A 21,714-nucleotide genomic window follows, 5' to 3' on the forward strand; every position below is an offset into this window, starting at 1 on the left:
AATGTGGCAAATATTCCTGGATTATTTCCAAATATACTACTTGGGGGGGGGGGGGGGAGAAGAGGTTGGGCAGTCATGGTGGAGTAACCATACCTGGACCTGCAAGCTGTTCAGTTCCAAAAATTTATATACTTGTAAAAATCTTTATTTTCACATGTTTAGACCCCTGTGACCAAGTATAAAAAGCATGTTGTCTTGAAGGTTCTAGACTTCCTCTCCTCCCCAAATATTTCAATTGTAATTGTAATGACATCCCATTCTAGGCAATTTGACAATTAAGTACAGTGTTTTGAGGTTTATTAAGTGTCTACTATATGTCAGACACTGAGAGTACAAAGACACCAAGGCAACAGTCCCTGCCCTCAGGGAGCCTACTTTTTCCCTGGAGTGAAGGAAAACATCTAAAAAAATCAGTAGATACAAGATAAATTTTAGAAGTCATTTCAGAAGGGAGGGGAAACACTAACTACTGGGGGATTAGGAATGCCTTTAGGTAGGAAATGGCCCTTTAGCCCAGTCTTGAAGAGCCTAGCAATCCCAAGAGGTGCAGATAAATTGGGGAAGCCTTTTTGTCGTGGGAGACAGCTTGAGAATGATATGTCAAGAAAGTCAGCCTGGCAGGAATGTACAGTTCATGAAGGGAAGTGACGGATGGGCAGGTTGGAAGCAAATTATGAAAGGCTTTTAATCACCAAGGTGTTTGCATTTTTTCCTAGAATCAAAAGCCACTGACTTTTTTCCTCCAAAATGTCCACCTACATAGAACAGTGTTTTTTAAGTCCTCTGACAAAAGAAGACAGAAATAGGCAACATTAGGTTTTAGATGGGAAGAAGCATCTTTGAACTGGGGACAGAAACTTCTTGGGTGTTCTTGAGTGTGCAAAACAGCTCTGAGGTTCTTTCTAACCCTAAAGCAGTGGTCACTGATAGTTATTAGAAAGTTAGCTCTTTTCCCCCTCTTTACCAACAATGCAATGATAATGAGACAGTAATTGACTTTGTGCAAGCTGTCTCTCTTCAGTCTAATTCATGCACAAAGCAATACTCCATGATGTCACTTGGTCCTCTTCAAAAATGAAGGACAGGGGCGGCTAGGTGGCATAGTGGATAAAGCACAGGCCCTGGAGTCAGGAGTACCTGGGTTCAAATCCGGTCTCAGACACTTAATAATTACCTAGCTGTGTGGCCTTGGGCAAGCCACTTAACCCCTTTTGCCTTGCAAAAAAACCCTTAAGAAAAAAAGATTTCAAAAATGAAGGACAAACAACCAAAAACAATGCAGTAATAATAACTGACACTAAGTAAAATCTTAAGGTTGCAAAATGCATTACCCTTGCTATTTCTATTGATACCCAAAACTGTGGTTATTTTATATCTTTGTTAGAAAAAAAATAAGAATAATTGCATTTATAAAATTATTCTCATTTTATCATCATAATAGCCGTAGTAGGTAGGTGCTAGTACCCCCATTTCACAGGTGAAGAAACTGAGGCTCATAGGGATTAAGTAACCTGATAAGGTCACATAGTTAATAGGTGTCTGAGGCAGGATTCAAGGTCTTCCTAGCTCCAAGTCCAGCTCTATCCATTTATTCATAGAAAGTCATCACAGAGTATTGAAAAGAACATAAGATCTGGAGTTAAAGGATGTGGGTTTGAATCCCAGTCCTCTTTCTTACCACCTCTTTGGCCTTGATCAAATCACTTAACTTTGCTGGGCCTCAGTTTCCCTCATCTATAAAATAGGGCTAGTCTGGATTATATCTGAGGTCCATTTCAACTCTAAATCTGTGGTCTTGTGATAATTCCTGCCTTTGAGGATCACAAAAATGATAGGTTTAGACCCAGATAGGTCCTCAAAGGTCATCTAAGCAACCCCTTTAATTTACAGCTGAGAAAACTAGTCTGAAAAGGTTAAATGATTTATCCTGAGTCATACTCAGACATAAATGAAGGAGCTGGAATCAAACCAGTAGCTTAGTTGAAGAAATAAGACTTGTCCACCTGAGACATTGAGGGCAAAGAGATGACAGTATCTAATCATGGATGAGATTGGGAAATGAATTTCTTTAGCTCTAACTGTAGAAATCTAAAGAGAGGGGAAATCAATATGGGTTAGGGTTAGGCAGGGAAGGCTTGCTGGCTGGAATTTGAGCTAAGTCTTGAAACATCAGTGGGATTTTGTTGGGTGGAGCAGAAAGGGGAGGTAATTATAGGTGAAAGAAATGGAAGAATAATGAAAGGAGTTCAACATCCAGGATCTGAAAGGTGCTGGGGAATCAGGCAGGAGAGTCAAATGAGCCCATTTTCCTATTTTACCATCATAATTTTCCTGTAGGACATTCATCCAAGTCCCAGAGGAATAGGACAGACCCTGGAAGTGAAGCTTGTGGGTATATCTGGTACACTGGATACACCTGGGCAGGTCATTCCATGTATTAATGCCTCATTTAGGAGTAAGAATACTTGTATTACCGAGTTAGTTTGAAGAAAGGCCTGTTTAAGGATAGGGGTAAGGACTGGACCCATGATTTCATCATTGTGGGGAACTCGCAAATGAAGAAACACTCTTTACAAATGCAGGCCAACCTCTGTTCTGTATCTTATAGTCAAAGAGGCCTAGAGCAGTGTTATCACACTCAACTAGAAACAGGGGCTGCCAGTCTTTACAAAGGGATCTTGAAGCCAAGAAAGACTCAGGAAACTTGACTCAGCACCTCCTTTGTAGATGCTACTCTCCTTGAGGCTCATAAAGAAAGTATTTCTCAGCTCAAGATCAAGGGGATCTTAACAGTTTTAAAATGTATTGTTATCAATATTTTATAATTTTTAAATTTTTTATATATTTCCCATTTACAATTTATTCCAGTTCACTTGGACCAAGTGTTTAACACTTCTGGTCTGGGACACAAATAAACCAGTTAAACAACCTAGCCAGGGTCACAGCCAATATTCATTAGAGGATATATAACCTGTTCTCCCTGATTCCAAGTATAGTTCTCTCTCCATTCTACCATGCTATCTCAGGAACTGAGTTCAAACCCAGCATCCAACACTTGTGTGACTCTGGGCACCTTTGTTTGCCTTGGTTTCCTCATCTGTAAAATAGGGATAATAAGAGCACCTCCCTTCCAAGGCTATCATGAGGATCAAGTGAGATCATATTTGTAAAGCATTTTGCAAACTTAATGGCTATTGTTATTATTTAGTAATGTGTATTAGAATTGTTTCTTTGCAAATGTATCCCTAACCCTAACATAATACTTTGCACAAGATAGGCAATTAATAAGTACTTACTGATGGAATGATTAAAAAAAAATCTGTTATTTCATTGATGAGGGTATCCCCTCCACTAATCAGATTTTAATCCCTTCATGGGGATGGTCAGCCTTCTGGTGGAGAGCCTCCCCAAACTTAGCAGGCCTTCCTTTGAAGCTCTTCCAGCTTAGTAGGACCTCCTGAAGCTCTTGTTCTACTATGTAACCTTTGAGGAGACAGCCACTAAGAAGGGGTCTTCCACTGATTGAGTAACTGCTCCCAGAACCTCCATTTAAGGTGTCCTCTAGGCCAGCCACCTTCCTTTCTTCAGACTGTGCTCTGGACTTTATTATGCCCCCATTCCAGGTACTTCTCTGTCCTCCCCACTGCCATTTCAGTTTCTTTCTGAGTTATCCGACTAGAATGCAAGCTCCTTGAGAGCAGGATATATGTATGTCCAGTGCTTGCCATAGTACCTGGTGCATAGATCATGAAGATGTTGACTGTTGAACAAAGTCAAGGCTTTTAGTGGTGGTACCATCTCTTAGTCCTACAGATTTCAATATCCAAGAATGGAGGTAAAGTCCCAAGTATCACTGTGACAGAGGCAGAATGGTAGAATAGGATGACCATCAGACTAGATCTATATTTGACCACCAGCTTTTTTACTAATTACCTGGATAGCTGTGTGTCCCTGAGCACATCACTTAGTTTTTCTGACGCTTAGTTCAATGGTACTACAGAACCATAGGAATCGCTTCTACACATACTCCAAGAATTGGTCATTCAGCCTTGGCTTGAAAACCTTAATGAAAGGAATCATCTTTACTTTCCATATCACATCAGATTTTCATGAGACCAAGAGGAATCATGTATGGGAAGGTGCTTGTTGAGATAGACAGTGCTCTGCAGATGCAAGAGATTGTCATTTTCAAAGGCAGATTTTGCTGAGAAATACCTCCTTTATGAGCCTCAGGAGGAGGGTAGCATCTACAAAGGGGGCCAGGCCAGGTTTCCTCCATCTTTCTTGGCTTCAGCAAAGGGTGGGGGGGGACACACAAGGATAATCATTAATGATTATCTGGTCTGGGAATATGATATTACCAGTGGGAATATGATATTACAACTCTCAAATCCTGATGTACCAAACACATATATAAGAAATAGATGGAGATAAACGGGTAGACCAGTGCATTCCAATGTCTCCTATAATGGTTGCTGTGTAAGACAGCGAGGTGTGGAACTAAGGTCTTTTTAAGAAAACATTATTTCACTCTCAACTTCCATATCAGCCAGGCCTAAACTGAAAATAGCCCTCTTACTGTTGTCAAATGACTTAGGTTCTGCTCCTAATCCTGCCCCTCAATAGCCACGTCTCTCTCTAAGCCACTTGGAGTCACAGAGTCTTAGCATTTTGTGCTGTAAGAAATCTCAACTAACCATTTGATCTCCAGCCTCTTCAGTTTATAAATGAGGAACAAATCCAGAGTATTCAAGTTGCTTGCCCAAAATCACACCAGTAATAAATCCAAGGAATCTGAACCCATATTCCCTTATTACAATGCTCTGGCTAATATGCCACTCATCACATCTATGACTCTCATTTTCCTTATCTGGGAAATGAAAGGATTTGACTAATGATCTCTGAGACCCTTTCTAGGCCAAATAAGCTATAATTCTATAAAAATACAAGATAGACTAGTGATTCCTTTAGAGACCTTGGCTCTCTTTCTCATGATCATGATCTATATGTATTAAAATTCAAGTGTAGACACATCTGACAACCGAAATCTTGACTTCCTTTTCCCTCTTTGTTTTGTTGGATTTTCTTTCCTTTCTCTTTTCTAAGAACAGATTCAGAAATTGCAACGCAAAGCAGGGATTGAACTTCCTTTAAAGCTGCCTGTAGACATCAGGAATATTTATTTTCTCTATTTGTTTTAAGCCTGGGAAGACTGTGTGGTTTTCTCGCTACTGTCCTGATGGAGCCCTGCCCAGCAAGCGTGCAATGCCCCTAGCCCTAATGTGCCATTAATGATAGGTTAATGTACAGTATAATGTTTTTGGGACTATGGGTTCATTACACTTCTGAGTGTGAGGTCTTTCCACAGAGCGCCCAAGGTCCCATTGCATTATATCATGCAATAAAAATACCCTTTTCATATCACACACTAATAAACTGTATTTGAAATGCTGTCTGAGGGCGCTGCTATCTTGTCAATAGTCTGTGTGTGAGTGCAACAGTTGGGATTCCTTTTTTTTTCCTATTTTATATTTGTAGTTATACTGAATCCTGATTCCAGGTGAGGCTTTCTTCATTCTTATTTCTAAAAGAAAGTAAATTGAGCCTCTCTGGTATAGACCCAAGGGAAAAGCAATTTGACAACTGATAAGGGTTCTTAAGGAATGGTAGGTAGATTCCTAATTCCCTGCTAACCAATTCCAACTTCCTTACTCTCTTTGATATGTGGGACTAATACTCTTCTTTGTCAGTGGGACACATTGCATTGGAAACTACCTATATGTAGCACAAATTTAAAAAAGAAAATCTAAGAATTTTCAGGTCCAGACCTATAGACAGATAGACAGACTGGCTGGTTGCCTACAGAGTAGAGCACTAAACAGGCCCTGTTACCTTCAGTGTGTATTAATTAAATTATATTCTTCCTGGCACAGAGGTGGAAAATAAAATTTGGAAAATAAAATACTAAGGGGAATGAAGTGAAATATTTTGACAACATAAGGGCAGTGGAGAGGAGACACCAAAGTCGAATTTCTCCTGCTTCACAGTGTCATCCCTTATAATAAATATTTTCCCTATTCAGGGGGATTATATTTTTGAATTACTTCCATAGCTAGTATAATTTTGAATCATGCAATTAATTAAAAAAAAAGGAGGGAAAGAGAGAAATAAGAAAACTGAAGGACCTAGGCAGTTTTTAAATATGTGAGAAAAGCTGTCCTGGGCATTAAGTAGTCATTAACCTAGTAACAATCTCCTTTATCTCCAAATAAGCATATTGGTGTCTTGGGTCACTGTAGGATATCCTTTCAACAATATCTCTTCTCACTATTGCAATACCTAACTAATTGAATCCCCTGCATCTATTTTTACCCTGTTCAATACTTTGTTCACATGGCTACCAGACTAATATTCCCAAGTACAAACCTGACTTTGTCGCTACTCAAAAGTTTTCAATGGCTCCCTATTGCCTCTAGAATAAAATGGAAACTTCTCAGTGTTTAATCTTTTTTAACCAAGCAATCTAATTTGGGTTTTAAAAGACTCACAGAAATAGTTAATTATTTCATTCTTTCCTAAATGAAGTATTCTACCCATTGTATTTTTTCTGCATCTCCATCCGGATGAGCATTTGGCCAGTCATAGCTGATGAGGTATTTAGCCAGATTTTTTTTGTATTTATGTTAAAAATGACTGGCCTTCAAAATTTGCCCTTCTGATTTTTTCTTGCTGTTCATTCACCTCACCTTCTTCAAACAATGTCTTCTGAGGAGCTGCCAAGCCAGACTCCTTTGCTCTAATTCTTGAGGCCCTGAAATCTATGAAAGAGCCCACAAGGTTTTATCTCCTGAGAACTAGAGGGGACCTTCATCCTGTCCTTATAGCTCTGCCTTCTTGTACAGGGCATTCCATCTCCAGTCTCTCTACATTTGCATTGACTGTCTCCCTTTCCTGGAACACTCCTCCCACTCACCTCAGCCTCTTTTTTTGTTGTTCTGTCCTATGCAACTCTTCATGACCTCATTTGGTCTTTTCTTGGCAAAGTACTGGAGTGGTTTGCCTTTTCCTTCTCCAACTTATTTTACCAGTGAGGAAACTGAGGCAAACGGTTAAATGACTTGCCCAAGGTCACAAAGTCTTTTAAAAACCAAATTAGGTTTCTTGGTTAAAAAAAATTAAACACTGAGAAGTTTCTATTTTATTCTAGAGGCAATAGAGAGCCATTGATTTCATGAATTCTGTAACAATCAGAAGGGCCTGTTAAGCTAGCTCTTCCAAGGATATATTTCATCTTTTCGCTTCCCGCCTTTCTCTCAGGCCATCCAACAATGCTTTCTTCTCATCAACCCTTCATGATTCCCCCTGTTGTTAGCATTGTATGTATATGTTGGTATTAATTTACCATACAACATGATGTACTTGTTGTCTTCCTCCAACTTGATGTAACTTCCTGGAGCAGGCAGGAACTTAATTTTTATCCTTAATCTTTTAGCTTTAATTGTCCCTTATAAAAGGAAGGAATTTAATAAATGTTTGCTGAATTGGATCTAGTTGAGTTGACAAAAGCGATGAGGGACAGCCATTGGCACCATTGATGTTCACCTGTCACATATACATCAAAAGTATTATTAATGGAAATCAAGGGGAACTTGTCAACATCAAAATGTAGACTCACAGATGAAACAACAAAAGTAGTGTCTGTCCTTTCTGAACTCTAGATATACTGCATCTTCATGACATCACAACCAGGCAGAGATTAGAAAAGGATTCTTTGCTTTCATATGATTGTGGGACAAGAATCAAATATCTTTTGTTGGAGAGAGACTTGGATTCAGACCCACTTTTCCAGAATAAAGTGAAAGGTTGAGGGGATGGGGACAATGAGGAAGTTTCAGGGAAATGGGGTTTGGGAAGAGATATTGTGACAGTCTTGCAGAATGTCAGACCCCTTGCCTCTGGACAGAGTCCACTTAATTGTCAGGAGAAAATTATTTAAATTTCAAGGGCAATTAACTTTCTTTTTAAGGGTTATAGGTTTGAACTAAGTCTCTCTTATTTTCAAATGGGGTGCCTTAAACATTTAGGTAACCTTCTAATGGGATTTACCCTCTCAAGGGTTAATCTGTCTTTTGAGCCACTGGGACTTGAAAAATGTTACCCTTTATCAAGAAAACCAGAAGTGACAAGTTCATTTAAAAAGGCTGGTTTGTCATTGTTTATCTAATTTTCAGAGTTGACACAGAAAATTAGACCGGCTGACACTCACTCTCTGACCATCTCTTCGGCTCATTTCCCTGGTCCTTTCCTACCTGACCTTTGCAAGTCAAAATGTTCCATGCCCAAAAATATAAAACTTCCCACTGAGTTTCTAAGTTACCCTGCAGTCATCCTAGGATTATGTCATAGGGTGCCATCCCTAATGTTATTAAAAAACAAGATGAGGTTATAAATCTGCTCAGTGAAATAATTCCTTTATCCCCCCCCCTTTTGGGCCATAAATCTTAGAAGTAATCAAACTCTCTTGGAGAAAAAACCAGGGAAACTTGGGGCCCAAATGGCCCCATATGTCTTCAATGAATTCAAGGGGTCTGATGGCTTTGTCTGTCTCTGTGACACTGCACAATACTGTGTGGTGACCCCAGTGTGAAAGGAGTCTGGCTAAAAGTATTGATGGTGGGGCTGAGAGCTTATTGAATTTACTATTGACATTTTAAAACTCATTAAAGTAGCACCTCATTTATCCAGCATCATCAGGAAATGAAGCTTTCCACATAGGTGAATTTTCCAGATAAATGAAGCTTAATCTTTTCTGTGCCAATTTTTTAAAAAATGTTAGCCATTTTTATAGGAACCTTTAGTAAACATATACTTCTCCTTTTTCAACAGCAGATGCTAAACAAAATTTAACCTTTCCTGATGATTTAAGATTATTTCAAACCTCCATCATTGTATTATGCTGTAAATCATAATCTTTTTGGATATTTTAGGATATAGTATTAGATACTTCCCCCCAATAAATGATCCCAGAGTTACAGTGCTTTTTTAAGTTCTCATGTCTGCTTTTTATGGTTTTTCTGTCTCTTCTCTCATAATCAAGCTGTCAACTTTCATTTCTTCCTACTGTCTATTCCAACTTCTAGCAATTTTCCGTGCCTTATCCTTCTAATGGGCTTTTCCTAATCTGGTAGTCTAGAAAACCAGATATTTCCAGTCATAGTGAAATTGTGTGTAAAGAATAAATAGACCCTGAGGATCTCCTTTATAAGTAAAGCAAATAAACTACAGAAGTACATTGATTTTGTGACATCTATTTTGACTTCTCAGGGGCCTTTTTTGCTTCCATCTGGACTCTCAGCTATGATTCAGATAGTGAAGAATTGCTATATTTAGTTCACAGTCATGTTTTACTAAATAAGTAATATGCTATTTAATAAAATGTTTTACAAATTTAAATTTTTTAGAGAATTTAGTCATTTCCCATCCTGAACTAAGAAATCATAAGGTATCATAGATAGATAGATGTATACATATAGAAATATATACATAGATAACATGAATTTTCCAGATAAATGAAGCTTAATCTTTTCTGTGCCTATTTTAAAAAAAAATGTTAGCCACTTTTATAGGAACCTTTAGTAACATATATATAGATGTATATAACATATATATATATATATAAGATATCATAATGTGCTGAAAATGGTACTTAGGTTTTGTTAAAAATGTCAGTTGAATTTTTCAAATATCTTTGATCTCATTGATGTGGAAACTTCCTCTATCTGCACAGAGAATAATTTCTTTCTAGAAAGTAGCAGGTCTTATTTCACTTCAAATCTTCAAGTAAAGACTGAATGGTCACTTGTGTATATTTTAGAATCAATTCTTGTGCTATGAAAACTGGACTTCTTAGGGCTCTTTCAACTCTGAGGACTGAGAGTTTCTGGGATCAAAAATACATCAACAGGGGCAGCTAAGTGTCACAGTGGATAAAGCCACCAGCCCTGAAGTCAGGAGAACCTGAATTCAAATGCAGCCTCAGACACTTAGTAATTACCTAACTATGTGACCTTGGGCAAGTCACTTAATCCCATTGCCTTGCCAAAAAAAAATGCATCAACAAACTTGGTTTTGCAAATAAAAAAATAAAATAAAATTTTTTTAAAAATAAGCTGAAAAAAATGCATCAATATGTAGCCACCCTACCAAGAGCCCTCCTCAAATTTAATTAAACTAAAAACAAGCAGGTAGTTTATTCCTGGACCTTTAGGAGAGGACTAAAGGCAAAACCTAATTTGATCTAAAAGGCAAGATCTATTTAATGTGGTCAGACCTACCAAAGCTTGCACTCAGCAGGTATAACTTTTAAAAACATAGGATTGTTGCCAAAAATAGACTGGATTGAATTGAATTGAACTGACTTGAACTGAAAATTCTGTACATACAGCTGAAGTTGTGGGCATGCCTATAAGTCAGCTTATTATTGAATCATTCTGATCTTAAGAACAAAATGATAATATTATTTTAACATCCACCAATGAAAGTAAACTAGGGTATTTGTACCAGAACAAATTAAATATCCTTCCTTAGCTAGTTATTATGAGCATGACCAGCAACCCTACCTCAGTTCACACAGGTCACACTGTTCACTGCCATAGAAAACACATTTCAAGCTTCCATACATTTAATTTTCTTCAACATTACCTTGCAAACCACAGTGAATCAATAACAGAATACTTAAGTCCTGCAGGTTGTTTGTGTTTTGTTTTAGAAAATATTGCTCAAGGCTAAAAGAAGGTTCTGTAGTTGATGATTTTTATTGTTGCCAGAATGTAAAATGACCCGAGTCTGTGTGTGTGTGTGTGTGTGTGTGTGTGTGTGTGTGTGTGTGTGTGTTTAAAAGATAGGACAGGTGTAAATGGAAAATAGGGCTCAGTAATAAAGAACCTCTGCATTCACCAATGACTTTCTATGAGGAACTTAAATTTTAGGTTCTGTGACTTAGACCGTTATGCTCTTAGCCCAGAATCCTGGCCACTTGGCTTTCCCCTCCTCTCCCCCCCCCAAAAAAGCTTTCATTTACATTATTTAAACTTTAATCACCTCTAGGACATCTTTCAGTTTTACTTTTTTAAAACAATCAAAAAGAAAGGAATTCACGCAAACTTTGTTTGATCTTGTCATTCTTTTCCCATTGCTCTTCTCCTTCATCAAGTTGGAAGTGCTACAGACCTTGTCTTCAGTGAACTTCTAATAGTGTGATAGAGATAAATAGAACATAAATACCTGTATCCTCAATACTTAACATGATAGTTACTATGTGAATGGCATTGACAACATGATGGACAGATACAAATATTAACCCTTAATTCATCAGTTTTATCTAAGATAAAACACTAAAAAGGATGAAAGACAATGTAGAATCTATAGAAAACACTGAAACATCTATAAATTAGCAGATTAATTTTGTGTACTTTTTAAATCCGAAAACATGTTTATAAAAGAAACCGTAATACAGAAACAAGGAGGGGTGGCTAGGTGGCGCAGTGGGGGGCGGCTAGGTGGCACAGTGGATAAAGCACTGGCCCTGGAGTCAGGAGTACCTGGGTTCAAATCCGGTCTCAGACACTTAATAATTACCTATCTGCGTGGCCTTGGGCAAGTCACTTAACCCCGTTTGCCTTGCAAAAACCTAAAAAAAATACAGAAACAAAGTATATAGGACATAGAGTTTTTATTTATCAAATACCTGAGTAAATAATTTGTTGATTACTTTGGCATAAAAACTAATTTGGAAGTATTCCTATGTTTGCAAAAACCTAAAAAAAATACAGAAACAAAGTATATAGGACATAGAGTTTTTATTTATCAAATACCTGAGTAAATAATTTGTTGATTACTTTGGCATAAAAACTAATTTGGAAGTATTCCTATGTTTTCATTTTAAAAGATCCCCAACCTTGGACAGATACTGATTTTTAGGTTCTTTCTATTCTATCAGTCTCATAAGAATTTCTCCCAGTTAAGAAGGTTACTGATGGGAGAAGAAGGGTGGAATTGTTTTGCTTGTATCTTGAATAATACTGTGACTATTTTACTATATGCTGCTAATAAGGTGGATCTCAGGAAACAGCAGTCTTTGCTTACCATGTTACTTTCTTTAGTTATTTAAGTTTGTGGGTATAAAACACTTGTGGAAGTTTAAGATATTAGACTGGCCAGCAAACTGCTTCTGCCTACCAAAGATGAGACTCTGGCTGATTTTCAGTGAGTGGCCCATGGGCTGACAATCACCTCTTTGCTTCCTTCCTGGCTATTCTCTTATGTTGCCAGTTTCTTCCATGAGTCAGAGCATTCACAATTAAGTTCAGTGGAAAAAATAAATAAATGAGAGACAGTGGTTTAAAATGTACTGGCAAAACTCTTAAGAAACAATATATCAAAATTGGGGAGATTTTAATCTTTTGAAAGAGGAGAGGAAGATGGAGAAGAAGGGGAGGGAGGGAGGGAGGGAGACAGAGAGAGAGAAAGAGAGAGAGAGAGAGAGAGAGAGAGAGATGTGAAAGCATCTGTGTAGAAAGATTGAAGATGTAGATCCTTCTGAAATCTATGGGTCTACAGATAATCTCGAAATGAGTTTCTGCCATCCAGATAAACTTTACTTCCAAACTCACCAACCTCCAACAGTCAGCCACTTGTGTGTTTATCCACCTTAATGTGGCCTTTGTAGTTATCCCATTTTCTCCCTCCCATCAGTGGATAACACTGATCCTACAGCCACTTGCTGTAATGGTGAGTTCTAGAATGAATCATGGGGACTTCTGGAAGCATTCTCTTCTCTCAATGGGCCATTTTCTGACCAATTATTGTATGTGGGAACACATAGATCTGCCCAGATGAAAGGTTGAGAGCTTCTTGACCTGTTTAGTTTGCTGTGTACAGTCTAGAATGGCTAGAGGTAAGCAATTTACTGCTAATAATTGAATATTTGGGGAGAAACATCTATTTCTGTGGCAATTGTGAAGAATAAACTCAGGAAGGTTGATTGAAATGGCATGTCACAGCTGCAAACCATTTCTAAGGCCTTAAAATAAAATGAAGGGCTTGAAGGGTGCCATTCTGGAGGCGGGGGTATTGGGTGAGGGGGATGGGAAATCTGAGGTCAAGGAAGCAAGTTCTTGGAATAGATAACATTACATTTCAAATCTCTGTGCCCTTGGGAGTAGCCTTGGTAGTCTGACTGGTTTGAAAGGACAGCCAAGATCAAATTACACCCAGTTATAAGTTCTTGAAAGAGGGCTTATGCCCTCACCTTGTTTTTGAAATCAGTGACTTTTCTTTATCCCAAAGTGCTAGCGTTTTACTACAGCTAGAGATTCTGGTGAGGGCAATTTTTATGAATATTTGTTTCATTTGACTTCTCCAAGAATGGCATGTCACACTTAGACATCATCATCATTCCTCAATTCATCCCCTGAGATGTCTACTATTACTTCTCTCAAATACTTTTCATACCCAGATTCAAATTTCCAACTGGTCCAAAGTATATTTCAAAAGCTTATTTTCCTGCTTTGTAACTTTGCAGCCTAAAAGCTGGAATGAAATCTGTGGCCTTAGAGTCCTAAAGTAGTGGTTCACTGACTTTCAGAAGTTAGAATTCTAGTCCCATCTCTACTATTACCTATCCACATACCCTTAGGCAGATCCCGGCACTTCTCTTGGCTTCAGGTGCTGGTCTGAAAAATAGGAAGGTCAAACAGAAAATAGCTAAGTCCTCTTCCAACTCTATGATTCTAATGATCCAATTCTATAATAACTGTGCTTCCTTTTGGTCTCTGTAGCTCCAGTGCTTAACACAGAGTAAGTAAGCTTACCAATTGAGTGATAGCATGTGTACCTGGAGGTAGAGCCTTTTTCAACCATTCTTTCATTAAATATTTACTGAAGGCCTATTGTGTACTAGGCTTCAGAAAGAAGCAAAATTTAGAAAAGGCCCATGGAGCCTACTGTGTATTTGGAAGGCAGAGTGGATAAGATAGAATTAAATAATTATAATATCTAATATTACATTATAAGCCCATCCATCTCTTTATAAAGAAAATCTATTCCTCAAGAACTATCCAAAAGGTAAAAATTCTTATAACAAATCCTACTTCCATTCATTTTAATGGGGAAAAACTATAGAAAGTTTCTGCACCAAAAGTCACACATGCCCTTTAACCCAAATATGATCAAATAACAATTTCCTAGATAACTACTTAATAGCCTTTCCCAAAAGAAGAAAGGTAGTGGGATGATAAGTGGTAAAAGTGAGTCAGTTGACTATGGAGAATGAAGAGAAACCTGAATAAGAGGATAACCTGAGAACCAATGGAACCTGGTTGACTCCTGAATGAAACTTCTACTGTACTATAAACTTTTATACAGTTTTTGAAGGATCACCTGTAATGTTTTGAGGGGACAGTTGTGGCCTTAGGGTCAATGAAACAGCTTCCCCATGATCCCAAGCAAATGAAGAAATACTATTTCTTGAACCTTTCAAACCAGTCATAGCTCTCCTTGAATTCTAATGCCTTGGCAATGTCAACTCCCCTCCCCTGTTGTCTAAGGTGTTTCTCATGCCTCCTAGAAGAGGAACCTGCCTTTCCTGATGAAAAGTACTCCCCGTAATGGATAATTGTCCACTGTGGACATATAGGTGAAAATCCATAAAGCAAGTATATGTATGTATGGACAAACAATCACTTTAAGATGGTTTCATTTTGTCATGGCATTAGTCATGCAGTGAATGTGCTTCCATCCATACTCAGTTGACCTAGATCTTATAACATTTCTGAATTTGGTCAAACTAAACTAGAGTGAACATCAAAATCTTGTGACCTTGGTACTGAAGAGAGTAAAACAAAAGAATGATGTATTACATATTTAAAGTTCTTTTAAGTTTTGATTTATTCTGTGAATCAGTAAATTTAGTGATTTTTCTTTGTTTTAGTTAATTTACATACTGGTGTATATTAAAGTCATAAAAAATAAAGTGCTACCTAAAATACCAGGAGAAAGGTCATTGCTTATAGGGTCCAAACATGGCAGAGCTATTGTCCAGCCTGCCAGGATATCATCTCAAATAAAGAGCTACTGGATCTGAGCCAAAGGGAGCCAAAGTAGTTTCTTGACCATTATATTTCAATCAATGAATAAATATTTATTCAAGGATCAGCTCTATATATGGCAGAAGGGTCTTAGCAGAAGATGATGACTCTCTCCTCCAGGGATTAATAGTGTGTCTTAGAAGACAAGACACATAGGAAAAATAATTATATAAGTCATTGTAAGTGTCAAAGGAATGGTAGGGAATATTCAACAAATATTTATTAAGCCCTGCTATGTGCAAGGGCTAGTCTCAGAAGGGTTTAGGACAAGGGAGACCAAGAAGAATTCATCTGGGACCTGAAATGAAGAATAAAAATAAGTAGGCAGAGAGAAATGCAGAAGTGTGTTTACTTGTCTTTAAATATTGTTTGCAAAGGTTTTGTTTTCTGGGATGAGGAGAGCACCAGTTTTTGTTCATTAAAAATTTTAATTAAGGATCAGACAAAGGTGTGGTAATATTTGTAAACAAACATGCAGGTATATATACACAAATAAGTGAATAGAAAATAATGTAAAGAGAGAGGGCACAGCAATTACAGCTAAGGGGATCAGCCATCACAAAAAAAGGTGGCATCTGATGTTTGAAGGAAATTAGAGATTGTACTCTAGGGGAAAGGGAAGGAATGAGTTCATTCCAGACATGAGGTCATTGTGGATGGGATGTAGAATTCATGAAAAATGTCAAGTTAAAGGGTTTTTTTTTTGTTTTATCATCAAATACCACTGAAAATTTTTCAATAGGCGAGTGACATGGTCAAATTTCTCTGTCTTGGACATATAGATTTGGCAACCCATGTAGAGAGAAACAGACCAGCAAGAAAGAAAGCTGTCGCAATGGTTTAGGTGAGGAGAGATAAGGACCCGAATAGGGTAGAGGGATATGTGAGTGAAGAGACAAGAGATAGATTGAATAGTGTTGTGGTGAGAGAATAAGATTTGACAACTTTATTGGTTATTGAGGGAGAGGAAGAAATCAAAGATAACACCAGGGTTGTAAAATTGGATGTCTGGAAGGATTGGTGATGACTCCCAACAGAGGAATCCCTTTTTTCTCAGTTTCTAAATTCAGATACTTTCTAAGTCCAGATATTCACTGAAAATGGCAATAGAAGATCCAACCTTGAAAGACTTTCGCAGTCATCTTGGGGGAATCTAGGGGAGGAAGGGGAGAAATGGAGAAAGTGAGTTGACCTCTCAATTTGAGAAGGAAATACAAGTACCACTGAGGTCTTGGTGTAATAAGACTCTATTCAATCCATCTGTAATGAATTTCATCACAGTTAAATGAGTGAGAAAGAATTGGGACATAGTTACACAGGTATGTAAAGTAAGAATCAACAGAAATCGTCTGGACATTAAGGTCCAGGTGAAGAAGGGCCTAGATTGGACCAATGATGATTTCTTTTCATGAATTACTAAGTTTTCATCAATTCCCTTCATCTCATTCAGGTAATTTATTTATTTCCAAATCTGGTCCATGTCAGGCTCCAGGTGACTTTCTTTCTCCCCTCCTCCCCACTGTCGTGTCCCACTTTTGGACCCATCTTACCTTTTGCAATCATGTCCTTTTCCCTTTATTATGCCTCCATCTTCTGTTGAGAAGTTTGTGGACCATAATACTTCAACCCTCACCGGTTTAATTGTTGGAATTAGCCCTGTGAGAATAAAGGAAATGAGAGTGGGCTCCCACTGCCTGTTGATGAGGTTAGCATGATTATTCAGCAGCTTCATCTTGCCACTTGCTTGGCTGCTCCTTTGCATACATGGCTATTAATGTGCTCTCTGTATGATGAATAAAGGACCTCGGTGTCTGGGCAGTCAGACGGTGCCTTTCACAAGGGCTAAAAATTGCTTTTTACAAGTGTAATATCAATATCCCAGCTTCACGGTTAAGAGCAACATTAATGTCCCCATTGTTCCTCTGAGCTCGCTGGGGTTACTTTAGCTCTTACCGACCCTGATTCCTCTGCCAAAGAGATAAAACGTTCACCCAGGCTCGGAATAGGGTATGAGAACATGGGAAGTAAGTGCTACCGAGGGGAGCATCTCACCCCATTTCCCTTTCTGGATAGCTCCAGAAGTGGCTTTGCAGACGTCCCTCACAGGTTGAACATGCAGGTGCTTTGCTTCTCTCCATCTGGTTTCTTGCCATAATAGGATTTGCCTGACTCAGTGTCCTTGAATCCTAGTATCCCTTAAGATTGATCTGGGGCATCAGGGGAGCAGGTACCTGCAGAATGGTCCAAAGTGGCTTAATGACTTTTTTTGTGAATTCTCGATTTTTCTCATTTCCCTTAATTGGGTTCCTATACCTTCCTGACTTATTCATCCACTTGGCAAATATTTATCAAGTGACAATTTTGTGCAGAATACTGTGCTCAAAATAGAAATTATACCAACTTGATTTTTCTCTTGGTGATAGGACCAGGCCCCCAGCATCTTTGTTCATATCTTCATGGGAACTTGGGTTTTCCATTCAAGTAATTCAGAAAGTAATATCTATTTATCCTGCTTCTTCATGTTAAAATGAGAACTGGAAAAAAGGGGGGGGATTTAAGCTCTTAGAAAGAAAGGGGTGTGGGTGTATGTGTCTGTAAGTGTATCTTTAACCGTTCTGTGATGGAGATGATGGTGGTGGTGATGAGGTCATTGGTTCAAACTATTTGGAAGGAAGCTTAGAGATAATCTAACCTTTTTGTTACAGATGAGGAAACAGAGGTCTAGAATGATTAAGTGACTTTCCCAAGGCCTCACATATAACAACCAAGCTAAAATATTAACTTGAAATCCAGGACTCCTACTACACTCTGCTAAGCTAATGTGTTTGAGTTCTTGTATTTCTTTTGGAGAGTTCACCAAGTCATATAGTTCCAATGTCTTCAATTTTGTTCATTGGACTTGTAACCACAAAAATTCCCCTTTTGTTGGATGCCATGACAAAGAGAAACCAAAAAGTAAGCCTTTAAGAAAAAAAAAGTTTCAATAAGAAGTTGGTTTACTTCCATTGAACATTCTCAGGACAATCTTTTTTTTTTTTTTTTAGGTTTTTCGCAAGGCAAATGGGGTTAAGTGGCTTGCCCAAGGCCACACAGCTAGGTAATTATTAAGTGTCTGAGACCGGATTTGAACCCAGGTACTCCTGACTCCAAGGCTGGTGCTTTATCCACTATGCCACCTAGCTGCCCCACGACAATCTCTTATTATCTGGCTACGGATTCACTCTCACTAAGGGTGAGGCTGTTCTCCAGAGCAAGCATCTTCCTCACTACTTTTGCTCAGCATACTTAATCCTTTACTTTTAATCAGTTCAACAAATGCTGTTGTTGTTGTTCAGTCATTTCCACTGTGTCCAATTTTTCATGTTCCTTTTTGGCATTTTCTTGGCAGAGATACTGGCAAGATTTGCCATTTCCTTCTCCAGTACATTTTACAGATGAGGAAACCAAGGAAAAACAAGGTTAAGTGACTTGCCCAGGGGCACACTTCTAGGAAGTGTCTGAGTTCAGATTTGAACCACAAATACACAAGTGAAGGGGGTAACAATTTATCTGAATTTTGAAGGGGGAAAGGTCAAGATTACAAAAGACAAGAGAAGGATGGAGTGCATGGCAAGCATGGGGAACAACCAAGGAGAGCAAAGAGTTTCCAGCTCATGGAGCCACTAACAGTTCAGCTTTACTGGAATGCAGAGTTTAAGAAAGGAGATAATGTGAAATAAGACTGGAAAGGAAACAAGCCACACTGTATAGAGTTTTAAAAACCAGACTAAGGAGTTTACATTTTATCCTAGAGGACACGGGATATTTGGAGACTTCGTGTTAACACAACATCAATACATAACTTATTTCCAATACAATAAACATTTAAAGTGCCTACTAAGCACCAAGCACTGTGCTGAGTACTTTTAATTCAATGCAAGTGACTTGCCCAGGGTCACACAGGCAAGAAACATCAAAAATGAGATTTGAACCCAGGTCTTATTGACTCCTAGGCCAATTAAAAATGGGTCAAAGGGGGGGGGGGGGTCTATCAAGTCTGGGGCCTGAGTTTGAATCCAGGAGCAAAGATCAGAGGCAGGAGGTAAAAGACCATGATATCGTCCATCTTTCCATCCATTCATCCACATCTACATGATTCTGCCTTATCCTTAGGAGTTTGTCAAAGGTCTACTGCATCTTGGACCATTTCTAGTCATCCTGGTCTATATCTAGCCTCTGAACCCAAATGACTCTAGAGGAGAAAGTGAGGCTGATGACTGCACAGTCCCCACCCCACCAAATCCAATTCACTTTCAAGTTATGGTATCACCTTCCTAATATCAAGGTCTTCAAGAAGTAAGCACAAACAACAATAATAGTAATACAATTAATAAAAAGAAAAACAGTCCCTGCCCTCAGGAAGCTTAGAATGTGATGGGGGAACTGTGCAGGGGTAGGGGTAGAAACTATACACAAAAGGAGAATAGAAAGTAGGGGAAGGGGGAAAAGGGACCAACAGGGAGTATGGCCAGATCACTGAAATGACCAGGCATTTCAACTACTATCAATTAGTTCTCTCCAGAGGCTTACTCAGTCCAAATAGATATGGGAAACTACTTCATTAAGATAATACTTTGAAAAGGGGAAACTCTTGAAGGTGATAAATTAATTCACTTCTGATTTACATAAAGTCCATAAAATAGGGACCAGCTCTCCCTATCTTTTTTTTTTAATTTTCTGTCTCTTATTTCCTACCCAGAATTTGCCTGGAAACCAGACTGTTAGTCACTATTTTATTATGTGTATTAAATGAGGATTTCTGAAGACCAACAGCCTTTCTTCCATTTTATGTGTCTAGAATGAGACAGAAGGTCCACTGTAGGATGAGAGGAATAGAGTGGAAGGAAGGGACTTTGGAGGCCATCAGGGCCACTGCTGTCATTTTGTAAATAAGGAAGCTAAGGTTTGGAGAAGATGTATCTTGCCCAGAGTCAGAAGGACTCAAACACAGATCTTCCTGAATCCAAATCCATTATCCCCCACCACCACTACCACCATCATAAAAGATGGGAGACTCTAGAGAACACACCTTGGACAGCATCTAAGAAAAGACAGGTAAAAAACTGTAGACTTTTTTTGAGGAAAATCAGTCATCAGGTGTTTACAGAGCTCTACTATATGCTAGATACAGAGATAGACCCAGTTCTTAACAGACTATGTCTTCCTCAGTCTAGCTATAGAAACAAGATACTGAAAATGTGAAAATAAGACAGTACACAGAGGGGCGGCTAGGTGGCGTAGTTAATAAGCACCAGCCCTGGAGTCAAAGAGTACCTGGGTTCAAATCCTGTCTCAGACACTTAATAATTACCTAGCTGTGTGGACTTGGGTAAGCCACTTAACCCCATTTGCCTTACAAAAACCTTTTTTAAAAAGTACAGAACAATGTAGCAATAATTATATCAAAGAAAAAATGATTTGGCCAAAGTCACTGATTTTCTGAACACAGGAATTTGAACCCAAGACTGGGGAATGAAAGTCTAGTAAACTTTACATACATTCAAAGGCCCTTATCTTGGACAGATTTCTGGCTTTGGAGTCAGGTCACCTTGGTTCAGATGCCATCCCTGATATGACCTGTATGACCTTGGGGAAGTCATTTAACCTGAAGTGTCTAATTGACACAGAACACAGGTCCTGGAAGTCAGAAGACCTGAGTTCAAATGTGACTTCAGACTCTTACTTCATTGTGTGATCCTGGGCAAGATGCTTAACTTTTACTTGCCCCAGATTCCCCATCTGTAAAATGTATTTGATACCAGCAGCTACGTCAGAGGGTTGTGAGAATTAAACAAGAAAATGTGTACACAAAGCACTTGATAGCACAGGCCTAATACATAATACAATATAAATGTTTATTCCCTTTTCTTCCCTCATTTAACTTCTCTGGGCCTCAGTTTTCCCATCTGTCAAATAAGGGGGTGGGAGCAGATAACCTCTGAGGGGCTATTCAGGCTCTAGAGCTATGATCCTTCACATTGGACCCCACCTTCCCCATGTTATACTTGGGATTTTCCTAGCAGAGTGTAGATCCCTAAAGGATGCTTAGGTAAAAGAGCAAACTTAGCTCCATTATATTTCTGGGGGAATATTTTTTTTTGTAGTTTTTTTTTTGCAAGGCAAATGGGGTTAAGTGGCTTGCCCAAGGCCACACAGCTAGGTAATTATGAAGTGTCTGAGACTGGATTTGAACCCAGGTACTCCTGACTCCAGGGCCGGTGCTCTATCCACTGCACCACCTGGCTGCCCCTAAAATCTATTGAGAACAAGAATATTCCCCTGGGGGGTGGCTAGGTGGCACAGTGGATAGAGCACCCACCCTGGAGTCAGGAGTACCTGGGTTCAAATCCGGTCTCAGACACTTCATAATTAACTAGCTGTGTAGCCTTGGGCAAGCCACTTAACCCCATTTGCCTTACAAAAAACCTAAAAAAAAAAAATAGGAAATTTTAAAAAATAGCAAGAGGGTGTTCAGAGTAAGTAAAAGGAGAAAATATCCAGAAGACTGGAAAAAGCTCACTTAAATTTA

General features: G+C 38.7%; 1 protein-coding gene across 4 annotated transcripts in view; it reads left to right on the plus strand.

Annotated features, from left to right (window-relative positions):
* Window positions 1-21,714, plus strand: part of MAP2K5 (mitogen-activated protein kinase kinase 5) — a 297,906-nt gene that overhangs the window by 268,139 nt on the left and 8,053 nt on the right. The window contains exon 22 of one of the 4 annotated variants that reach the window (XM_074234474.1): window positions 18,191-21,266. The exons of the other annotated variants lie outside the window; for them this stretch is intronic. Coding sequence (XP_074090575.1) covers window positions 18,191-18,247 — 57 coding nt within the window. The 3' untranslated portion in view covers window positions 18,248-21,266. Of the gene's footprint in view, window positions 1-18,190; window positions 21,267-21,714 lie in introns of those variants that run through there. 4 annotated transcript variants of the gene reach the window in all.

The sequence above is a fragment of the Macrotis lagotis genome, chromosome 4 (assembly GCF_037893015.1).
Source record: "Macrotis lagotis isolate mMagLag1 chromosome 4, bilby.v1.9.chrom.fasta, whole genome shotgun sequence".
Lineage (NCBI taxonomy): Eukaryota > Metazoa > Chordata > Mammalia > Peramelemorphia > Peramelidae > Macrotis > Macrotis lagotis.